The sequence below is a fragment of the Plectropomus leopardus genome, chromosome 2, assembly GCF_026936395.1.
Source record: "Plectropomus leopardus strain MGB_pleo_1.0 chromosome 2, ASM2693639v1, whole genome shotgun sequence".
Lineage (NCBI taxonomy): Eukaryota > Metazoa > Chordata > Actinopteri > Perciformes > Serranidae > Plectropomus > Plectropomus leopardus.
The window spans coordinates 11961834-11979080 of record NC_142177.1 but is presented as its reverse complement, the minus strand read 5'-3'; the positions used below and the strand labels follow the sequence as shown (position 1 = coordinate 11979080).

General features: G+C 39.8%; 2 protein-coding genes and 1 non-coding gene across 3 annotated transcripts; 1 reads left to right on the top strand and 2 right to left on the bottom strand.

Annotated features, from left to right (window-relative positions):
- Window positions 1–962: 962 nt before the first annotated feature.
- Window positions 963–11440, bottom strand: LOC121953757 (matrix remodeling-associated protein 8-like). Its single transcript, XM_042500976.2, has 12 exons — window positions 11176–11440; window positions 10127–10153; window positions 9710–10015; window positions 9095–9196; window positions 8872–9005; window positions 8588–8767; window positions 7210–7351; window positions 2122–2280; window positions 2000–2024; window positions 1835–1920; window positions 1686–1757; window positions 963–1605 (listed from the first exon to the last, which is right to left on the bottom strand). Exons 1-12 carry the CDS (start codon window positions 11225–11227, stop codon window positions 1583–1585), a joined length of 1308 nt encoding a protein of 435 aa, XP_042356910.1. The 5' UTR covers window positions 11228–11440; the 3' UTR covers window positions 963–1582.
- Window positions 11441–12576: 1136 nt separating this feature from the next.
- Window positions 12577–12648, bottom strand: trnae-uuc (transfer RNA glutamic acid (anticodon UUC)). The gene has a single exon. It is a non-coding gene; the product is annotated as a tRNA-Glu (tRNA).
- Window positions 12649–13244: 596 nt separating this feature from the next.
- Window positions 13245–17019, top strand: psma5 (proteasome 20S subunit alpha 5). Its single transcript, XM_042496939.2, has 10 exons — window positions 13245–13375; window positions 13685–13734; window positions 14583–14649; window positions 14781–14907; window positions 15402–15469; window positions 15555–15662; window positions 15821–15879; window positions 15985–16087; window positions 16292–16378; window positions 16628–17019. Exons 2-10 carry the CDS (start codon window positions 13706–13708, stop codon window positions 16703–16705), a joined length of 726 nt encoding a protein of 241 aa, XP_042352873.1. The 5' UTR covers window positions 13245–13375; window positions 13685–13705; the 3' UTR covers window positions 16706–17019.
- Window positions 17020–17247: the final 228 nt, after the last annotated feature.

Below are 17247 nucleotides of genomic sequence, written 5' to 3'. Positions count from 1 at the left end.
AAACACATACATTTATGCTGAAACCTTCAGAGTTGGAACACTTCAGCATAAACAGTTTCAGGCACTGACTTTTAGCCTGCGTTACTTGTATGCAGGAGTGTTTTAAGAAGTCATGTTTTAGCGAAAATGCACGTGTTCGAGAAGTACTGCGCATTTGACTGGATAAACCAGGGTTGGAAATAGTTTTATTGTTAAACGCTGTTGTTTATGATTTTGAGGTTTTTCTCTGTTTTTGGGATTCTTCACTCACCATTTAGGCTTGCAAGAAAGACACTTTTCTCACAAATTCAACACAGTACACTTAGGTAATTAACGGACAGGCGATCATATGGTGGTTGAATGGCTGAAGTATTCCTTAAAGCACAATACACAAAAAAATTGCTATGTTAAAACTTAGTGTCATGGATGAAAATGTACAGCTTGTATACATCAGTGGTACCAGTTGGTGCAGCCTCAACACAAAACATAGCAAATGTCTGACATCAGCAGAAAAGTGTGTACATACATACAAATGTGAACTTGACACCACGACTGGGAGCAGAAACTTAAGCTGACAAAGCAGATAATCTACTTTTTAAACACAGAAGCCGCCAATAACATCATAGTTAGCCGCATTACATTGACTTCAGTGCTGGAATAGAGCCATCGTTCATCTTATTTGTTCAAACTGCTTTTGCTGTGAAGTGAAATGATCTGTTACGGAAAAGGTCTATGAATCTGGTTCGTTTTGGAAAGATTAAGATACATAAGAGACATGAGAGTCAAATCCAAAACATTAAGAAGCTTATTTTGCTCTCAACTTTGAAATGAGGGAATGAAAAATGGTTAGATAATTTAACATTAGGCCTACATTTGACACATCACAATAAAAGCATTGCTGTGAACAGTAAAATGAATGAAGGAATAACATTTCAGTCATTTGGAGACAAAAAGAAAACAGTATCTTGAATAACCGACTTAAGTTTAGTGTCAAACATTAAATTTTAATACATGTTAAAAGGAACAATCCACAAAAAATATATAGTCTGAGCATTGAAAATAATTTTTTTTGACGTACACTGCTTCATTGTTCAGTTAGCATACAGGTAATCGTAGCCTGACAGTAGCACTTCAGTCAGGTCAGTTAAGCCAAGATGGATATGTGAGTAAAACAAAGAACAAAATGATTTTTTTTATTGATTTTTTTTTTTAATTTGAGGAATAATAATCAAAGCTGTAATAACTGATAATTCAAATTCACTCAGTCACAACTTCACTCATTGCTCCTCCATTTAACAGTCGATGCTCGGTTCAGACTCTCCTCTGGGTGGCGCTATTGTCCTGTGCAAATGGTCAAAGGCCTGTCTGCTTAGCTTGATCAAGTACAATTACAGAAAACAAAATCAGCTTGTTTTTTAATACTGACAAATTAAAAACACAAGGCCTCAGTGTGAGCTATTGTTTTCTTTTTTTTTTGGTTTTCTGCGTTTCACAACAGTTTGTCTGTTGCCGTCTCTCCTGCCAGGACAGAAGGCAGTGTGGAGGTGTTTGGTTTGGAGCGCAGCCTCTGGACCAGCCAGTGACACAAGTATTTGTCTTTTTCTCACTTAGAAAACTTCTGCATCTCTGCAAGAGGCAAAGACAAAAATAAGGGTTTTGAAGGATGAAAATGAAACAATTTATTGTTTTGCGTGTGTGTGTGTTACCTTCGTCAAGGTCAATGACCTTAGGCTGAGCGTTCATGTGGACCTTCTCTTTCAGCAGGTTGTTCTTGTAGTCTAAAATCACACAGGAGAAAGTTAAAAACACACACACTCATAGCTGAGACACGTTCTCTGTCTTTCTTCTGACTCACCAAGTCTTCTCTCCTCCTGACAGCACACAGTCATTTCAGTAATGTCCATGTCAAACTCCTCCGAGCTGCTCTGACTTCTGCTGGACCTGTCAGGGTAAGAAAGAGAAATCTGAGTGTGTGTTTTAAAGGGTAAGACTGTGATTATGTGTGTTTGTGTGTTCTTACCTCACGGATGCCTGCGGATTAAACTCTGAAAACACACACACACAAAAAAGCAAAACAAGATTCAGTCAGAAATCTAAATTCAATGTGAATCTACAGTCAGACTGAGGTGCCGCAGGTCAGACCTTTGGTTCTCCGTCTGCGTGTGATGAGGATGATGATTAGGATAATGAATGCCAGCAGCAGGAAGGAGGTGAGGACGAAGCCAAGCGGCAGGAGAAAGTGGAGTCTCTGGTCTGGCAGGATAACGTTGATGACTCGCGGTGATTCAGCCTTAGTGGTGTCTGAGTAAAACAGAAATCAGAACAGTCAGCATTTACTGTTTCTCTGTTCTTCATCTTTTCTCTCACAAACACACCGATGTGTCATCATGAGGTTTACAAATGCAATAACCACAACCAGACCTGAAACTGAACAAACATTACACATCTCATGAGTAACGCAGAACTCTGATTTTACTTAATTTGTGAAGTTACTCCAAGTTCATCAACATATTTATATCCACAGCAGCAGTGTTGGTCAGGCCGTCCACCACTTTGATTCAGAATTAACCCAGCTAGCAGGGAACGTTCCCACAACATTGGCTAACCTTACTTACAAGTTGCAATCATGTTTTAAGGAAAACATTTTAATCTGATGTTCAAAGAACATTTTAAGGATGTTTATCTTTTCAAATAGTGTCCTAATAAGGTTAAATGCTAAAAAAGATGTAACGTTATAACTGCAATATTTTGATGATGTGTTGGCGATGTTGAGAGGTGACAGATCATATAATGTTCCCACAACGTTATATGAGAACAAAGGAAGAACATTTTCAAAGCAGCATTCAGAATGTGTTATTGAGGTGTGAGATACAGACCGTTTTTATGAAAATGTAATGTAATGTGATAACATTTTTTATATTATATCATTATATTATATATATATATATATTATATCATTATTATCATTTTATCATTTATAGAGAATGGTACCCTAACTTTAAGAGGATCATTCTGGGAACTAAAAGAAGGCTTGCTGCTCAAACATTACTAAAGCATTGTATTGGTTGCATTGTATCATTCTCAGAATGTTTTTAGAACCAGAAAATTGCAAGCTGGGTAAGTTTGTCAACAACTAGACAAAAATTAGATGGATTGCCATGAAATTTGAAATTTGTGGTGCCTAGAGGATAATATCTATTCGCTGGTGATAGTCCAAGGTCTCCAATCATCAGGTAAAATATTGCAACATTTTCTCATTGGATTGGTACAAACTTTGCGTCAGGCATTTGTGGTTCCCTGATGATAAATTTCAAACTACTGTCGTCAGACTTTTATTCCAGCTCCCCCATAAGGTTAAAATTTGTAGGTTTGAGTGAAATGTTTAATCAACTACTTAATGAATGGTCATAACATTTGGGACATATCCATATCCCCCTCTGCAGATATATTGTAATAACTCTGGTCATCCCTTAATCTAGTGTCCTCATCAGGTCAAACTTTTAAATTGTTAAATATTTCAATATATGACCATCAATATTTCCATCAACCTCAGCTGAAGTGATGTGTTTGTGCTAGACCAGTAGACAGGAGATACAGTGACTTAAAAAAGGGGGTCCAGGGGCATTAAGTGTGTGTGTGTGTGTGTGCCAGTGTTGGGCACCTTCCCCACTTCCTAACCCCCTTTTTCTGGCGCTGTTGCTTGAATCACCAGCCACAAGCTATTGAAGCTGGTAATTACTGTCAAACCAGCATATAGTGCAATAGTCACTATGAGCATGTTAGCTACAATATATACTCCTACTGTACTTAATTATTATTTCTTCTATTATGGTCAAAGATCCACAGAGATCCAATATCTAGGTCACAGGTTTCCTTGCTAATCAGGAGCTTTTTGGGTGCACCTGTGAAGTTGCCACAGCTGCTGCCAGTCAGCCTGGCTGAGAGGTTATATAGGGAGGCTGAGTTTTCTCTGCTCAGTTTGTTTTGTGTCTCCAGAGAGTCGACACCTTCAGCTGCCTTTCTTTTTTTTTTTTTTGTTTTGGATGGAAATTTTGAGTTGAGTGTGTGTTGGAAGTGTAATTCGTCTTTTGGCTATTTATTTTGTTTCCCCCCTATTCAGTGACTCTCACTTTACTCTTTTTTGAGACCAGTTCTTGAGTTTGTCTATCATTTTGATAGAATCAGTGGGTGGCTGTGGGTAGTTTTATTCCCATGCCACCTTTTAGAAACCAAAGGGTCCGATTTTGCTTTCACCTTCTTGTAAATGTGCAGTGTTTAGTTAGATTCCCAAATGTTGAAATGGAAAATATTCTCTCTTTCAGCGTGTAAATAATAATATATCTGTTTGGAATCATCAAAGGTTGACTGTCACTTACTCTTACATAACCTCAGCTCTGTTACCAATTTGTTTTGGACCCTGAACCCACTAACAGACTGAACTTAATTCCTGCTCTTGTCTTTGTTCCCAGCACATTCTGAGGTTTGTGTGTTTATGGTGGCACTTTGTCATTTTCAATCTGCGCATGTAGCCGCATAATATGTGTGTGTATATACTGTTGCACATGTGTGTGATGCCACGTAAGCCCTAACACCTTACAATTTTTTTTATGCAGTGACATTTCCTGGCTGTTAAAAAAAAAAACAAAAAAAAATGCTGAACACATTTCCAGGGCGGAGAGGAATAATTAAGCAATAGGTGATAAGTGCGGTTCAGCGCTGGAGCGTTGAGAAGCAAACGGGGAGGGGAGGCCTGGTTTCATTTTGCCTCGTTATAAAAGTGCAAGGCAAGAAGCAGCTGTGGACCTCAGACTCAACATATTTGAGCCAAAAATGAGATCCAGACAGAAAGTCATGCTGTGATTTACTTTTCCTGGCAGCAAAACACAGAAAAAGTGAGGCGAGGAAGAGGAGCGGAGGAAGGACAGAGCTGGGTGGAACAGTGAAGGAGAGCCAAGTGAGAGGAAAGGGACGGTGAGATGTTTCTCCAGAGGTTTGCCTCACAAAATTAACTTAGAGAAAGACCTTGATCCCAAACACAAACTTGAAGCGCTCAGAGCTGCTTGTCGTACATGAAAACAGCATGTTATTAACATCACAAACCCTCTGATCCTTTTATTTTGTTTAAAGCCTTTCTCTGCTGACTCGTGCCAGGATGGGAACAGATGTGTTTGTGTTTAGACCGGTTGCCCCGTCCTCTCCCCGCTCAAACTGCTCTGAGAAACAACTCTGATGGAAGGGAGGGAGGGGTGACCTACATCTCTTCTCCCCTATTTCATCAACAGACTCCTCGCCCCCGTCCTTCCATCTCTCCTTGTCTATCTCACAAACCTCATCCCTCTCCGTCTCCTTCTGTGCTGCCAGCTGCCGCGCAGATGAAGCAAAACGGAGGAAAACAGTGCTTTTTCTTCAAAAAGAAAGTGACGGAAAAGAGCGAGTGAAAGAAGCGTGATGAAAATAAACAAACCTGAGCATGTGGAATTCTCACAGGGGGGAAAAACAGAAAGAAGGCCGGACAGAGGGACGAGTGAAACTTCTCCAGAATGTCAGGAGAGAGCCAAAGTCAACAGGGTAGCAGACAGTCAGAGAGGGCAAAACAAGAGCGGATAATACGATAAAATACACACAAAAATCTGAGGAGATTATTTTACTTTAAAAAATCTAGAAAACCAATTGCACTGAAAAATGTACTAAATATATCGATGTATCTTGAATTATGTTTATGTTATAACTAATTAAGTTTACTTCAAATTTAGTTATATTTACTTAATTTTGATGAAGTTTTTGCAACTTAAGAATGAAAAGTTTAGTTAAATTAATCTTTCTAAGTTTTGGACACATAAGTAAACCAAGTGCACTGTGCCATATTTCTGTATTCTGCTGGTTGCAAACCAGTCAGTCATATTTGTATTTTCTTAAACATATTAAGAAAACAGAACTTGCAGGTCTCATAACTTCATTGTTTGCAAAATCCTTTTTGTCATGATCAGTTTGAGTCAGACTAACTTATTTAAGTTGCAACAAAAGATTCATCTAAATTTTAAGTAAACTTAACTAATAGATATAAAGTAAACAAAAATTAATTTTAGAATTTTAATTTATAGTTACGTTTACTTTTTCAAGGAAATTGGTTTCTAAAATTATCATAAGTAAGATCAACTTTTCAAATTTGACAGTGCAGAGGACTTCTATTGTCTGATTGGGAAAGAAAGTGTACAAAGTCACCACTGCATTGGAGAAAAATCATTTATGCATCTTGTTTTCTAACCCGTAAAAATTCCCATGGCGCAATCCTACTGTATTATTACAGCTCGGAGAGCGAAGGATTAATTGTGTGGGCAGAGCTGGAATTCAGTCCAAAGACTGTATCCGAGAGATTCCACCGAAATGAGATCGGACTTGGCACGCTCTTTCTCAAAGAGAGAGAGAGAAAGAGAGAGAGATGGGCTCGACCACAGGCATTTCTTATTCCTAAACGTCTCTCAATGATTTTCCCACATTGATACATCTGCCATTATCGGCTTTGCTTTAGTTACCTACTGGAAACACTGACACATGCACCGAAAAAACGTTCTAATTCTCCAAGAATTTGAGGTAGGCACGTGCCAATCTCATCTTCTCTCTTTCCACTCTGTCTTTCTAAAATGCACTCAGAGGAGGAATTTTTCAGGCAGGTCAAAGCGCTCAGAACTGAGAATTCAGTGATAAAGATAAAAGGCTATTAAAAAGTGGCAAAATGATGAAACAGTGGAAAGCGGAGGGTGGGAAGAAGTGGAGATTTGGAGGACCTGGTCGTGGACGAGTGTGTGTGTGTGTGTGTGTGTGTGTGTGTGTGTGTGTGTGTGTGTGTGTGTGTGTGTGTGTGTGTGTGGTTTCCTGGGGTCTGGCGTCAGACAAGCTGACCATGCAAGAAAGAAGTCTCTCATGAAACAAACAGAAAAAGTTCCGAAATAAGAGCTTTTCTTCCTCTCCTCCTCTCAGAGACAAACATGGCGAGGATGAATGAGGACAGAAACGAAAAGGCACAGAGGGGAGGGTGAAGAAAATAACAGATGTGTGTGGTTTTTTTTATTCTAATTGTACACATGATAGTTCAAATCCACTAAGTCATAAAACATCCTCTCTGCTAAGGCACTTACGCTGACTATAACCGAAGCCTAGAAGAGAGATTCTGTGTGATTAATGGATGTACTTGTATATTAGTGTGTGTGTGTGTGTGTGTGTGTGTGTTACCTTTGTCTTCACTGGGAAGTGCTTTGGCTGGCAGGGTGGCCCGAACCACTGGAGCTTCCACTGTGACCTGAAACTCTCTCCTCTCATGTAGGCCACAGTAGTGGTGGTGGAGGTGGCAGGAATACATCCCCTGGTCTGTGGGCTGTGTGTTGAATCCAGACAAAAACACGCTGTACGTGACAGTGTAAATGCTCTCAGAGTCTGCAATCAACATGTAAACACTAACACAGGAAAATAAAAACCAAAAATGGATTGATTTGAATGTGCACAGTAACACAAAACAGTTAAATCAAAGTTACAGGTTTCAGCACAGCTGCTTCGAGGGCGAGCGAAAGAAAGATGCACCATATTGTTAAGAGTTTTTCTTTTTTTAAATGCAGACGTTGCAGGATGCATAGCGATGTAAAATGTATCTGTTTGTGGCCAAGTAAGGTAAATATCTGTCGATTTCTATCACTTTTTTAGCTTTTTTTCTTCTTTGGTCAGTTATTTTCTTTCTCTTTGCTGAAACTTTGTGTGGGAAAATGTAAACACAAGCTCTTCTGGTCTCCTTGCTGTAAATTGTTTTGTCTAAAGTCACAGGAAATTGGATATGGTGACCGGCATTAAAAACAACTAAATAGCCAGTTTTCTTGCTGATGGTCTCGTTTGCTCATGTAGGTCATAGAGAGGCATCAGTATTCACTTTAGACTGTCTCATAACCAGATAAAAGCCTGTAGCTGCTCTGAGTAACCACTATTTAAACTTACCTAAATGTAGAAACCTTAAGTTATTCTACTCTTTTGCCCTGATCATAGATTGTGTGTTATTTTAGAGCTTATTAATTCTACTTTCACATTTTCAAACACAAAAACAGGAACAAAGCTGGTGTGACAGTCAGCTGAGTGTTGCCTGTAGCTGACTGGAAACCTGGCCCTGGTCCACGGTGTGCCTTATAAGCCCTGGAGCCCGCTGGGCTTGTATTTAACCTAAAGGTTGTGATTTATGAGCTCTATCAAGAAACACCAGGACCCTTGAGATTCCTAAAACATGCCTGAAAACTTTTCTCTGCTTGCTGTCACTACAAATTCCACACAGGGGACTGGTGGGATTTTCTTTTGGACAGATTTTGTATTGTTTGTTACGTTCCTGTGAATGCTAACCTCATTTTCTCAACAGAGCGACAGAGAGCTGTGTTACTGATGAGGCTTCCATGTGTTCTGGAAACACTGTATACATGTACACACACAGCAGGGGGGACTCCTGCCAGAAGGGGAAGTAACCTCTTGTCATAGCAGTATATTTTTACTGTGTGTACTGGAGCATCTGGCTCCTGTGGTGTTTTCTGGTTATACTAATTTTATACACGCACACAAAGAGAGAGAGAGAGAAAAGCACCTGCAGATCAGATATGGAAAGTGAAAAGTCTCCCTCTGCGAACGCCTGATTGCTGATGTTCATCTTCCTCTGGAGGAACAGCGGTCCGTAGCTACGCTGCTCCCCAGAGGCGTACAAGTCCACCAGCCGATCAGCGCGGTCGTGGCGGATTCCGGGGGACTGGCGGTCCCAGTGGACCACCTGGAAACCACCAAGGTAGAAAACAGTTGCATTTTTTTTAGTAAATATCCCATAATCCCTCTAAATGAAAACTGAATTCTCACTGACACTCTTTCCTCACACACCTGCTGGTCCTCCTCCTCGTTGCTCCAGTCTGTCCACACATTACGGCGGTTGACGCACGGCAGCACCACGGTACTACCGAGCAGCACCACATATACGGCTTTTTGTCCATCCCAAAAGCGCTGCTCTTTGCGACCTTCACGTACATAAAAAGAAACACACAGAGTCAGCTCTAAAGTTGCTATGCATTGAAGGTGCTGATAGCAGGTTCAGTGTTATACATACGTGATTTAGTGACATTGAGCTGTACTCTGACCGTCTCGTACAAGTTGCAGTAGAGATGATGGAGGTTACAAGAGTACAGACCTCTGTCGTTCATTGTCACATCTGTCGTCACATGCAGACACAAAAAAAAGCAAACATGGTGATAATGTTGGGTACAATCATTGTTGCCTATTCACTTAAAGACGTGTACCAGAATCATCTAAAAAGCAGAAAGAATATAGTTCCAACATGAAACTGCTTACTACAAGGTTTTGAGTAACCAGGTCATGATTTATGGATAGAAACATTACTGTTTTTTCAAATGTATTTTTTTGGCACTTTGAGCACCACAAACCAAGCACCATCTAAATGCATGATATTCTGAGAAGGCAGACATCTCTAAAGCTGATATCACTTGGCAACTCAAACCAGTAGGTGAGCAGTTAATATGCAATTTTTTGGGGGGGAAGGGGGGTTGAACAGTCAAGTAAGTGTAAGCAATTTGGTCCTGTTAAAGAGCTGTGTTGTGAAAATGACGTATAAGTAAAGGTTTAATGAATCAGACAAAGTAATATCAGTCATAATGACAACTATTCATCAGCTACAGACATGAAAATCACAGACGGTGAAGGTGACCTTTGATGATCAGGGAGAAGTTTCCATCTTTGAAGGCTCTGGGGCTGAGACCAACCCTGCCCTGGTTGTAGGAGTTGTAGATCCTCTGGTCCCCTGCAGAGAACATGTCCAAGACCCTCTCCATGGCATAGTCTGGATGGGCCCGGAACATGTCCCAGTGGACCACCCTCTGCCTGTCCCTCACCCGGTCCCTCGTCCACACCATGCGGCCACTCACACACTGCAGCACCACCCTCGAGCCAGCGGGGGCGCTCACATTATACCCTGCCACCACCACACTGCTGCTGCTGTCAGGCTGAGCTGACACTGAGGGACAGACAGGGAGTGGAGTTCAGACAGTGACACATTCTGCATTTATTAAACACGTCAATAGAAATGAATAATATCAAGCATAACTTCACACAGAGAGAAACGTACCTGCAGTGAAGAGGCAGGCCACAGGGACTGAAATAGACACAACAGGGAAAGTGAACAGGATAATCACTCTAACAGACCCTGTCAGAAAGTAAGTGTTGGTTGTTTTAAAATGTGTAACTCCTGCACGTTACAAAGCTCTCTAAATTCATTTTAAACTACAGCCGAAGTTAGTTCAAAAAATAAATATACTGCAGCTGTTTAAAAAAAACTAAATATACTTAATTGAAAACAATAGCAGAAAGTCTAAGCTCTTTGACTAATATTCATAATGTGCAGCTAAGTGGATGACTCTTGATGCTTTGGACACTGAGTCAGTGAACCTCATCTGACAGGAATGTGTGTGTGTGTGTGTGTGTGTGTGTGTGTGTGTGTGTGCAAGTGTGAAGCATAAGGTGGATCGGAGGAAAGCGTCTGGCTTTAATATAAGTCTGAAAATACTTATATATATACATAAAAAAACTGTCTTTATATGGCAGAAAAGTAACCCTTTGAAACCTGGGCAAATCTGCTTGATTTCTTAAAAAAAAAAAAGAGGGTGTTGAAAAACTTGTGGAAGTAAACTAAAAAATGCTTAAAAAATAGCAGGAAATTTAAATAAAAGTAACAAGAAAATGAACAAACAACAAATTAACAAAATAAATGAATACATACATATAAAAAAAATAAACAAGAAAATAACCCTAAAATTTCGAAAACAATTGAAAAAAACAACATATGTTTGATTTTTCTTTCTGTAACATAAATATATGGATATATCAATTATAAATAATACAACAATATAATTACAGTTTCCTGGATATTCGGTCCTTTCCTCTTTTTTTAAACTAATTTTCAGGTCATTATCTTGTCACACTTTACACATTTCTTGCAATTTGCACGACATTTCTTTCCCAGTAGGTCTTTGTCTTTTTCCTCATGCTTTCTAAAGAAATCATACCAATTTGCGTGGTGAATAGGTGACTGGAAAACAATATATACTGAGAAGGCATCCATACGCTGCGCGCACCTTTGTGTAAAACAATGGTGCACAGAACAAACAGTTTACTTACTGTGGATTAAGAGCAGAGCCTGGAAAATCATGTCCTCCCTCTCGGTCTTCATGTTGACAATTGTAAGGGTATAGAGACTTGTCAAGGCTGTGCACCTGGCAGACGGTCCTGAGGGTAAGAAAACGTGTCTTGTTTATCCATCCGCAGCAGCAGCAGCAGCAGCAGGGTTTGATTTGATCAGATTTCAGAGTTTAGAAAAGTAACAGGCAGCGCCACGTTAGGACTTCAACATACTGCAGAACCAAAACAGGACCTAACTGAAATGAAACCCGACACCACCGGCCCGCACGCACATCCCCTCTCCTCCCTAAACTGAACTTCTAACTCTACAACATCCCAAGAGAAAGATTTGCGAGCACAAGGTGTGAATATTGCCAGAGTATACTATATTCACTTATACTTCTACTTCCCTGCATTTGAAAAGGCAAATCCTGCTCTTTACTCCCTTGGACTTATAACAGTTAATTTTCAAATTAAAAGTTTAATCGGAAATCTTAACAATTTTACAGTGTATGCATTCTCATAGATTCCTCTGTCCAGTAATATATAAATAGAAAGTGATAAAATTGACTCCATCTTGAACAGTCAGAAGACTAATATACCACTTGTATTATTATTATTATTATTATTATTATTATTATTATATACGTATTAGAATTATTTTAGGCAAATACATGCCAGTTGCACAGTTCATGTGAGTGAAAAGTGAAAGGGAAAACAATCTTGCATAAATTGAGTAAAATAAAATCAAATAAAGTGAAATAAAATAAAATCGACATCTGTACTAATTTCAAACACTTAGAGACAGAAGACCTTGAAAATCTTTACTTTAAATACCTTACTGATATACATCTGTAGCTGTCTTGAATGAATAAAGAATTAACGATATTTTTTTGGAAAACTGGGGTATAGAAGTATTTAGATAATTTCCCCTCAACTACTTGACCTCTGAATGTAATACTATTGATAGAGCAGAATATAGATAGAGTGAGTCCACCACACGTGTAAGGAATTTTGCAAAAGTGTACTATATTACACTTACTGATTGTTATTGAAGCAGCTCAGTATCTTCCGGTTTCCCGCTGCATCTGATAGCAGCCTGTATTCAGCTCAAAGACGACCCCCAGTGGCTGTTTTTCCTGCTATGACGCGCATAACTAACTCAATTAGCGAGTCATCAAGGCTCTGTTGTATCAGTATTGAAAATGATTTTTGTCTTAGATTTAATTATCGTAAAGGTTGGCAGAAACATTGGCGAAGAGACTTTCTGTCCAATATATCTGAGTAAGAATTTTCCGAGGCGCTCGCTAACCTGTGAGTGCATTTATTTCTACATGTACATGGTTGATATGACACTCATTCAACACATGTTCCCTCGAATCACCTTACCTGAAAAGCTAGTTCCCATACCGGGAGTCGAACCCGGGCCGCCTGGGTGAAAACCAGGAATCCTAACCGCTAGACCATATGGGACTGATGTCTCATATCTTGTACACCTGTGTAAAAAAAATTACCTTCTTATTGATCGCTGATATCACAAGGGATTGCTAAAATCACTTTACTGTCATTACGCAAACGCATCGCACGTGTCCCAGCAACATAACGAACGAAAATTGACTTTATACCTGATTATACATGCTGAGTTGTGCTACACTGTCAATAAAGACAGAAAAAATACATTTACATTTACAGTTGTGACAGTCTGACAGAGGCACCTGCCGCCTGGAAACTGTCAGTCCCGGTCCACTCCAGGGACGGTTTGTGCTGCTGGGGGATCGCCTTATGCCGCTGAATCACTAGCGGCACAGTCTAGTACATTTTCATCCCTGAAAATACGTGTTCTTTTCCTTTGTTGAGCATCATAACCTGCTCTATTATGTAATATGTGATTTAATCGCGTTTTATTTCATGTCACATGAGTATGAAGTTATATTATAGTAGACAGAATTACTTGCCCTCGTTGCTGACAATCTGATATTCAAAATGTTGCGGTGATACCGATGACTGCATATAAAGATATATTTGTTCAATATTTATTGTAATATATTTGTTATACAGTCTGGTAGCATGGACGGACAGGCACATGCTGCACACGCGGAACCTTCGTTTCCGTGTTGTTGACAACCGGCACATTTGGATGCAACACCTCAGACGCTTCCCCCTGAAACAAGCGAACTCATTCAAGGGTTTGTGGCTCGAGGTAAGTGAGTCAAACAAGTGCAATTTTGTAGAAGAATGTCGCGGAATTGTTGAAATATTATATTTAAAATGTTATTTTAGTGTCCGAGCTTTACGTTTAGACTTCTGTGAGCATTCTGTGTGCAGTTTTCGGTGATTGGCTGCGTCAGTTAGCTAGCATGCTTGCTCGGTATTGCAGCTAACTTTAGCTAGCTAATCACCCGGTGTCACGGCAAACTCGAAGCAAAGAATTGCCCTTACTTTTTAAAATTGCCTCTACACGTTTCTGTAGGTCACGAGTCTCACATAAACCAATCTTCTCTTCTTGCAGGTCCCGTGGTAACGTTAAAAGATGTTTTTGACCAGATCGGAGTATGACAGGTAGGTGCAACACAAACTGCTTTGTCATTTATTGAGCGCTTCTCACTGTGAACAAGAAAGAGAGCACAAATATGTCAACACGGTGTCCGTATAGGCAATTTGATTTTGACTGCTCGAGGAAAATGTCAAAGTACTTTTGTTTCTAACTCTTTGTGACTTTGTAGCTGTTTGTAGCAGGTAGTTAGCTCGCAGCTAACTCGTCACTCCTCAACAAGTTAGCTTGCTTTCACTTTCGGTATCGCTCTATTTCTTTTACTCTTTTTCTTTAACCGGGAAAATTTCAGTCTGGTTTATATTTGGTGTTGAAGGTTGTTTTACTCGACATTAACCCCTTGAAACTTGGGGAGATTGTTTTGATTTCCTTGTAAAACATGGAAAGAGGGCAATGAGCAACGTCACGAGACATAGCCCAGAAATTAGCAAAAAAAATAGTAAAAAAATAATAATAATAATAATGAAAAGGACAAAAACAGTGTTGAAGCTTGTTATTATTTTTCTAAATGTACAATTTACCCCTTACCACCCTTTTTGCGTTCACTAATTTTGTGGTCATTTTTCTGTCTACCTTTACAAATTTCGTGAAGTTTGTGGGACATTTTCTTGCTAAGTTGGTCATTGCTTTTTCCCCTAATGATTTTTCAAAACAAATTTGCTTCAAAGGGTTAAAATGCTGTTCTTAAAGTGTTTTTGACTGTATTTGTTACTTCCTCACAAACATGTCATCAACATACAGCCACATATAGTAATTTGTTGGCAGCACACATTGTTTCCTGCAGCTGTTGTTCCAATAAGCATTATTAATAATGAATAATTATTAATAATCATTATTATTATCATCTGTCTTCTAGAGGTGTGAACACATTCTCTCCTGAAGGAAGATTGTTCCAGGTTGAATATGCCATAGAGGCCATAAAAGTGAGTATTACATGCTGAATCACTTCATCTGAGGAATTGATTTCTTCTGTTTGATATTGTATATTAAACTTGAAATAATGCATCCACCTCAAAGCTCATAAGTTTTCTTTGGTCTTGCTTTGCTTTCCCAGTTGGGCTCCACGGCCATCGGTATCCAGACATCAGAGGGGGTGTGTCTGGCTGTGGAGAAGAGGATCACCTCTCCGCTGATGGAGCCCAACAGCATTGAAAAGATTGTGGAGATCGACAGTCACATCGGTAAGGGGCAAGACAGTCAGACACAGCTTAACTGAAAATCAAGCTTGGATGCTGAGTGAAGACTTGCGCTTAAGAAGACACTGTAATCATAAAGTAGAAGTAGTGAACAAATTGTCAGTTTACCCTTTGAAACCTGGATCAATATCAGATTTCTTGCCTTGCATTCAGACACCTTTCACAGGGTATTTGAAGTTTGAGCAAATTGGTTTGATATCTTTTGAAAGGATTTTGAAAAAAGGCAATGACCAACTGGGCAAGAAATGTCCCATAAGTTGCAAAAACTAGCTTTTTGTCATGTTGTGTAGTTCATAAGATGATGTTTCAGTCATATGCCTTGCATGTGACTTTGAAGTTTGATCAGGATTACACTTTTATATGTTGCATAATAGTGTTTCATCTAGATGACATGGAATGACATTACACTTCCATGCTGAGTGTTGCTTTTAGGCTTTAGAGTACACGCTGTCTTCATTTTCTCCATTTCTGTTTCAAAGGTTGCGCCATGAGTGGCTTGATAGCTGATGCCAAGACTCTGATTGACAAAGCAAGGGTGGAAACACAGGTATTAATGCTGAGCGCATTGTAATGTAAGCAAGTCACTGATCTTGTGTTTTCCTTGTGATTAAGCTGCGTATGTTCCTCCTCAGAACCACTGGTTCACTTACAATGAGACGATGACAGTGGAGAGTGTGACTCAGGCTGTGTCCAACCTGGCGCTGCAGTTTGGAGAGGAGGATGCTGATCCCGGAGCCATGGTCAGTCACTTAGCTCATCTCCATGCTGAAATACTCATCTGTTCAAACCTCAAGCCAATGATTTTTTTAAGGCATAATGTTTGATGGTGTTCAAGTAAACAAGTGTAACCCGTATTCTTCTCTCTCTGCTCTGTTCCTCTGTGCCGTCATCCGTGCAGAGTCGACCATTTGGCGTAGCACTTCTATTCGGGGGAGTTGATGAAAAAGGACCGCAGCTGTACGTGAAGATTACTATTTGTGCCTTCTGTATTTTAAAAAGAAGTATGTTTGTCTTTAATTTTGACTTCACAGAGACTTAGCTGTTGTTTGTTTGTGAATGCAGGTACCACATGGACCCGTCAGGAACCTTCGTGCAGTGTGATGCTCGGGCCATCGGCTCAGCGTCTGAGGGAGCACAGAGCTCTCTGCAAGAGGTCTACCACAAGGTACCGACCGCTGTATTTAACAGGAATATCAGCTGGGCGACTTGTGATGTTTATAAGCTGCTGTGTTTTGTGTGATCTATTAAGTTGTTTTTCAAAGATTTAATGAAATAAAATGCGTGGGAGTCATCTAAAGTAAAAGGAAAACCTGCTTATCACAGGATTATGTAATTGTATGTTTTCTGCTTGTCCCTCTCTCCCTGACAGTCCATGACATTAAAAGACGCCATCAAATCGTCTCTCACCATTCTGAAGCAGGTGATGGAGGAGAAGCTCAACGCCACCAACATTGAGGTTCGTTACTAATTTCTTACCTAGTTCCTGAATACCTGATTTTTAGGACAACAAGGTCTTTGTAGACATTTGAAGGTTGTATTCGTCCATATAGATTAATATTAATGCCCAGAACAAACAACATCAGTGGTGTTTTTTTTAACTTTTGTTTGAAAACGCACTTTAGCTTTAGCAGTTTTAAGTTTGCACACTGTCAGAGTTTAAATCCCCAGGTGTCATGCAGGCTTTCTTTATGTGTCTCTTTTGCAGCTGGCGACGGTAGAGCCCGGGAAGACCTTCCACATGTATTCCAAAGAGGAGCTGGAGGATGTAATCAAGGATATCTAGAGCAGAAAAGACTTGAAAGTCTTGATTTGAGCAGGAAAGGAGAGGACATGGAAGAACACCAGGGTTCAATGTCACAATACAACCACAACTTTCCATCAGCACATTCTCCTTGCTGCATTCAGAGTTTTTCTTGGATTGCGTAAGAGGTTTCTTTTTGTAATGTGCTAATTTACTACTTGTCTCTCAGTGTCTGTACAGCTTTGTACGGCAGTCTGACCAGCGCTTACAACTGAGCGGCGGGTAAACAGTAGGGGTGGGGGGGTATTTTTTGTTACGAATCAGTACTACAATTAAACTGTTGTATTCAGAAAGTGGTCTGACTATTATTTTTGAGTATTTCTTCTGCTTTTGTTGTTTCATGTATGACGATGGTTACCTACAAAAGACTAGCTACTGTACTTTGTTACATATATACATCACAAAACAGAGTTATACTCATCAGTGGTGTATTAACTCGCTCTTTTTCTGGTCTTTTACAACATACCCACCTAAATGCCAAAAAGCCATTGGAATATACAGGAAAATATACTCGCTTCTTCCTC

What these genes read in the sequence shown, in the direction of transcription:
- LOC121953757 (XM_042500976.2), bottom strand. Translation starts at nt 11,227, where the DNA reads ATGAAGACCGAGAGGGAGGACATGATTTTCCAGGCTCTGCTCTTAATC. An exon ending in GGCTCTGCTCTTAATCCACA is followed by an intron (nt 10,154 to 11,175) that starts GTAAGTAAACTG and finishes TGTCTATTTCAG; the next exon opens with TCCCTGTGGCCTGCCTCTTC. An exon ending in ACTTCCCAGTGAAGACAAAG is followed by an intron (nt 2,281 to 7,209) that starts GTAACACACACA and finishes TGTTTTACTCAG; the next exon opens with ACACCACTAAGGCTGAATCA.
- psma5 (XM_042496939.2), top strand. Translation starts at nt 13,706, where the DNA reads ATGTTTTTGACCAGATCGGAGTATGACAG. An exon ending in ACCAGATCGGAGTATGACAG is followed by an intron (nt 13,735 to 14,582) that starts GTAGGTGCAACA and finishes TCTGTCTTCTAG; the next exon opens with AGGTGTGAACACATTCTCTC. An exon ending in GATGAAAAAGGACCGCAGCT is followed by an intron (nt 15,880 to 15,984) that starts GTACGTGAAGAT and finishes TTGTGAATGCAG; the next exon opens with GTACCACATGGACCCGTCAG.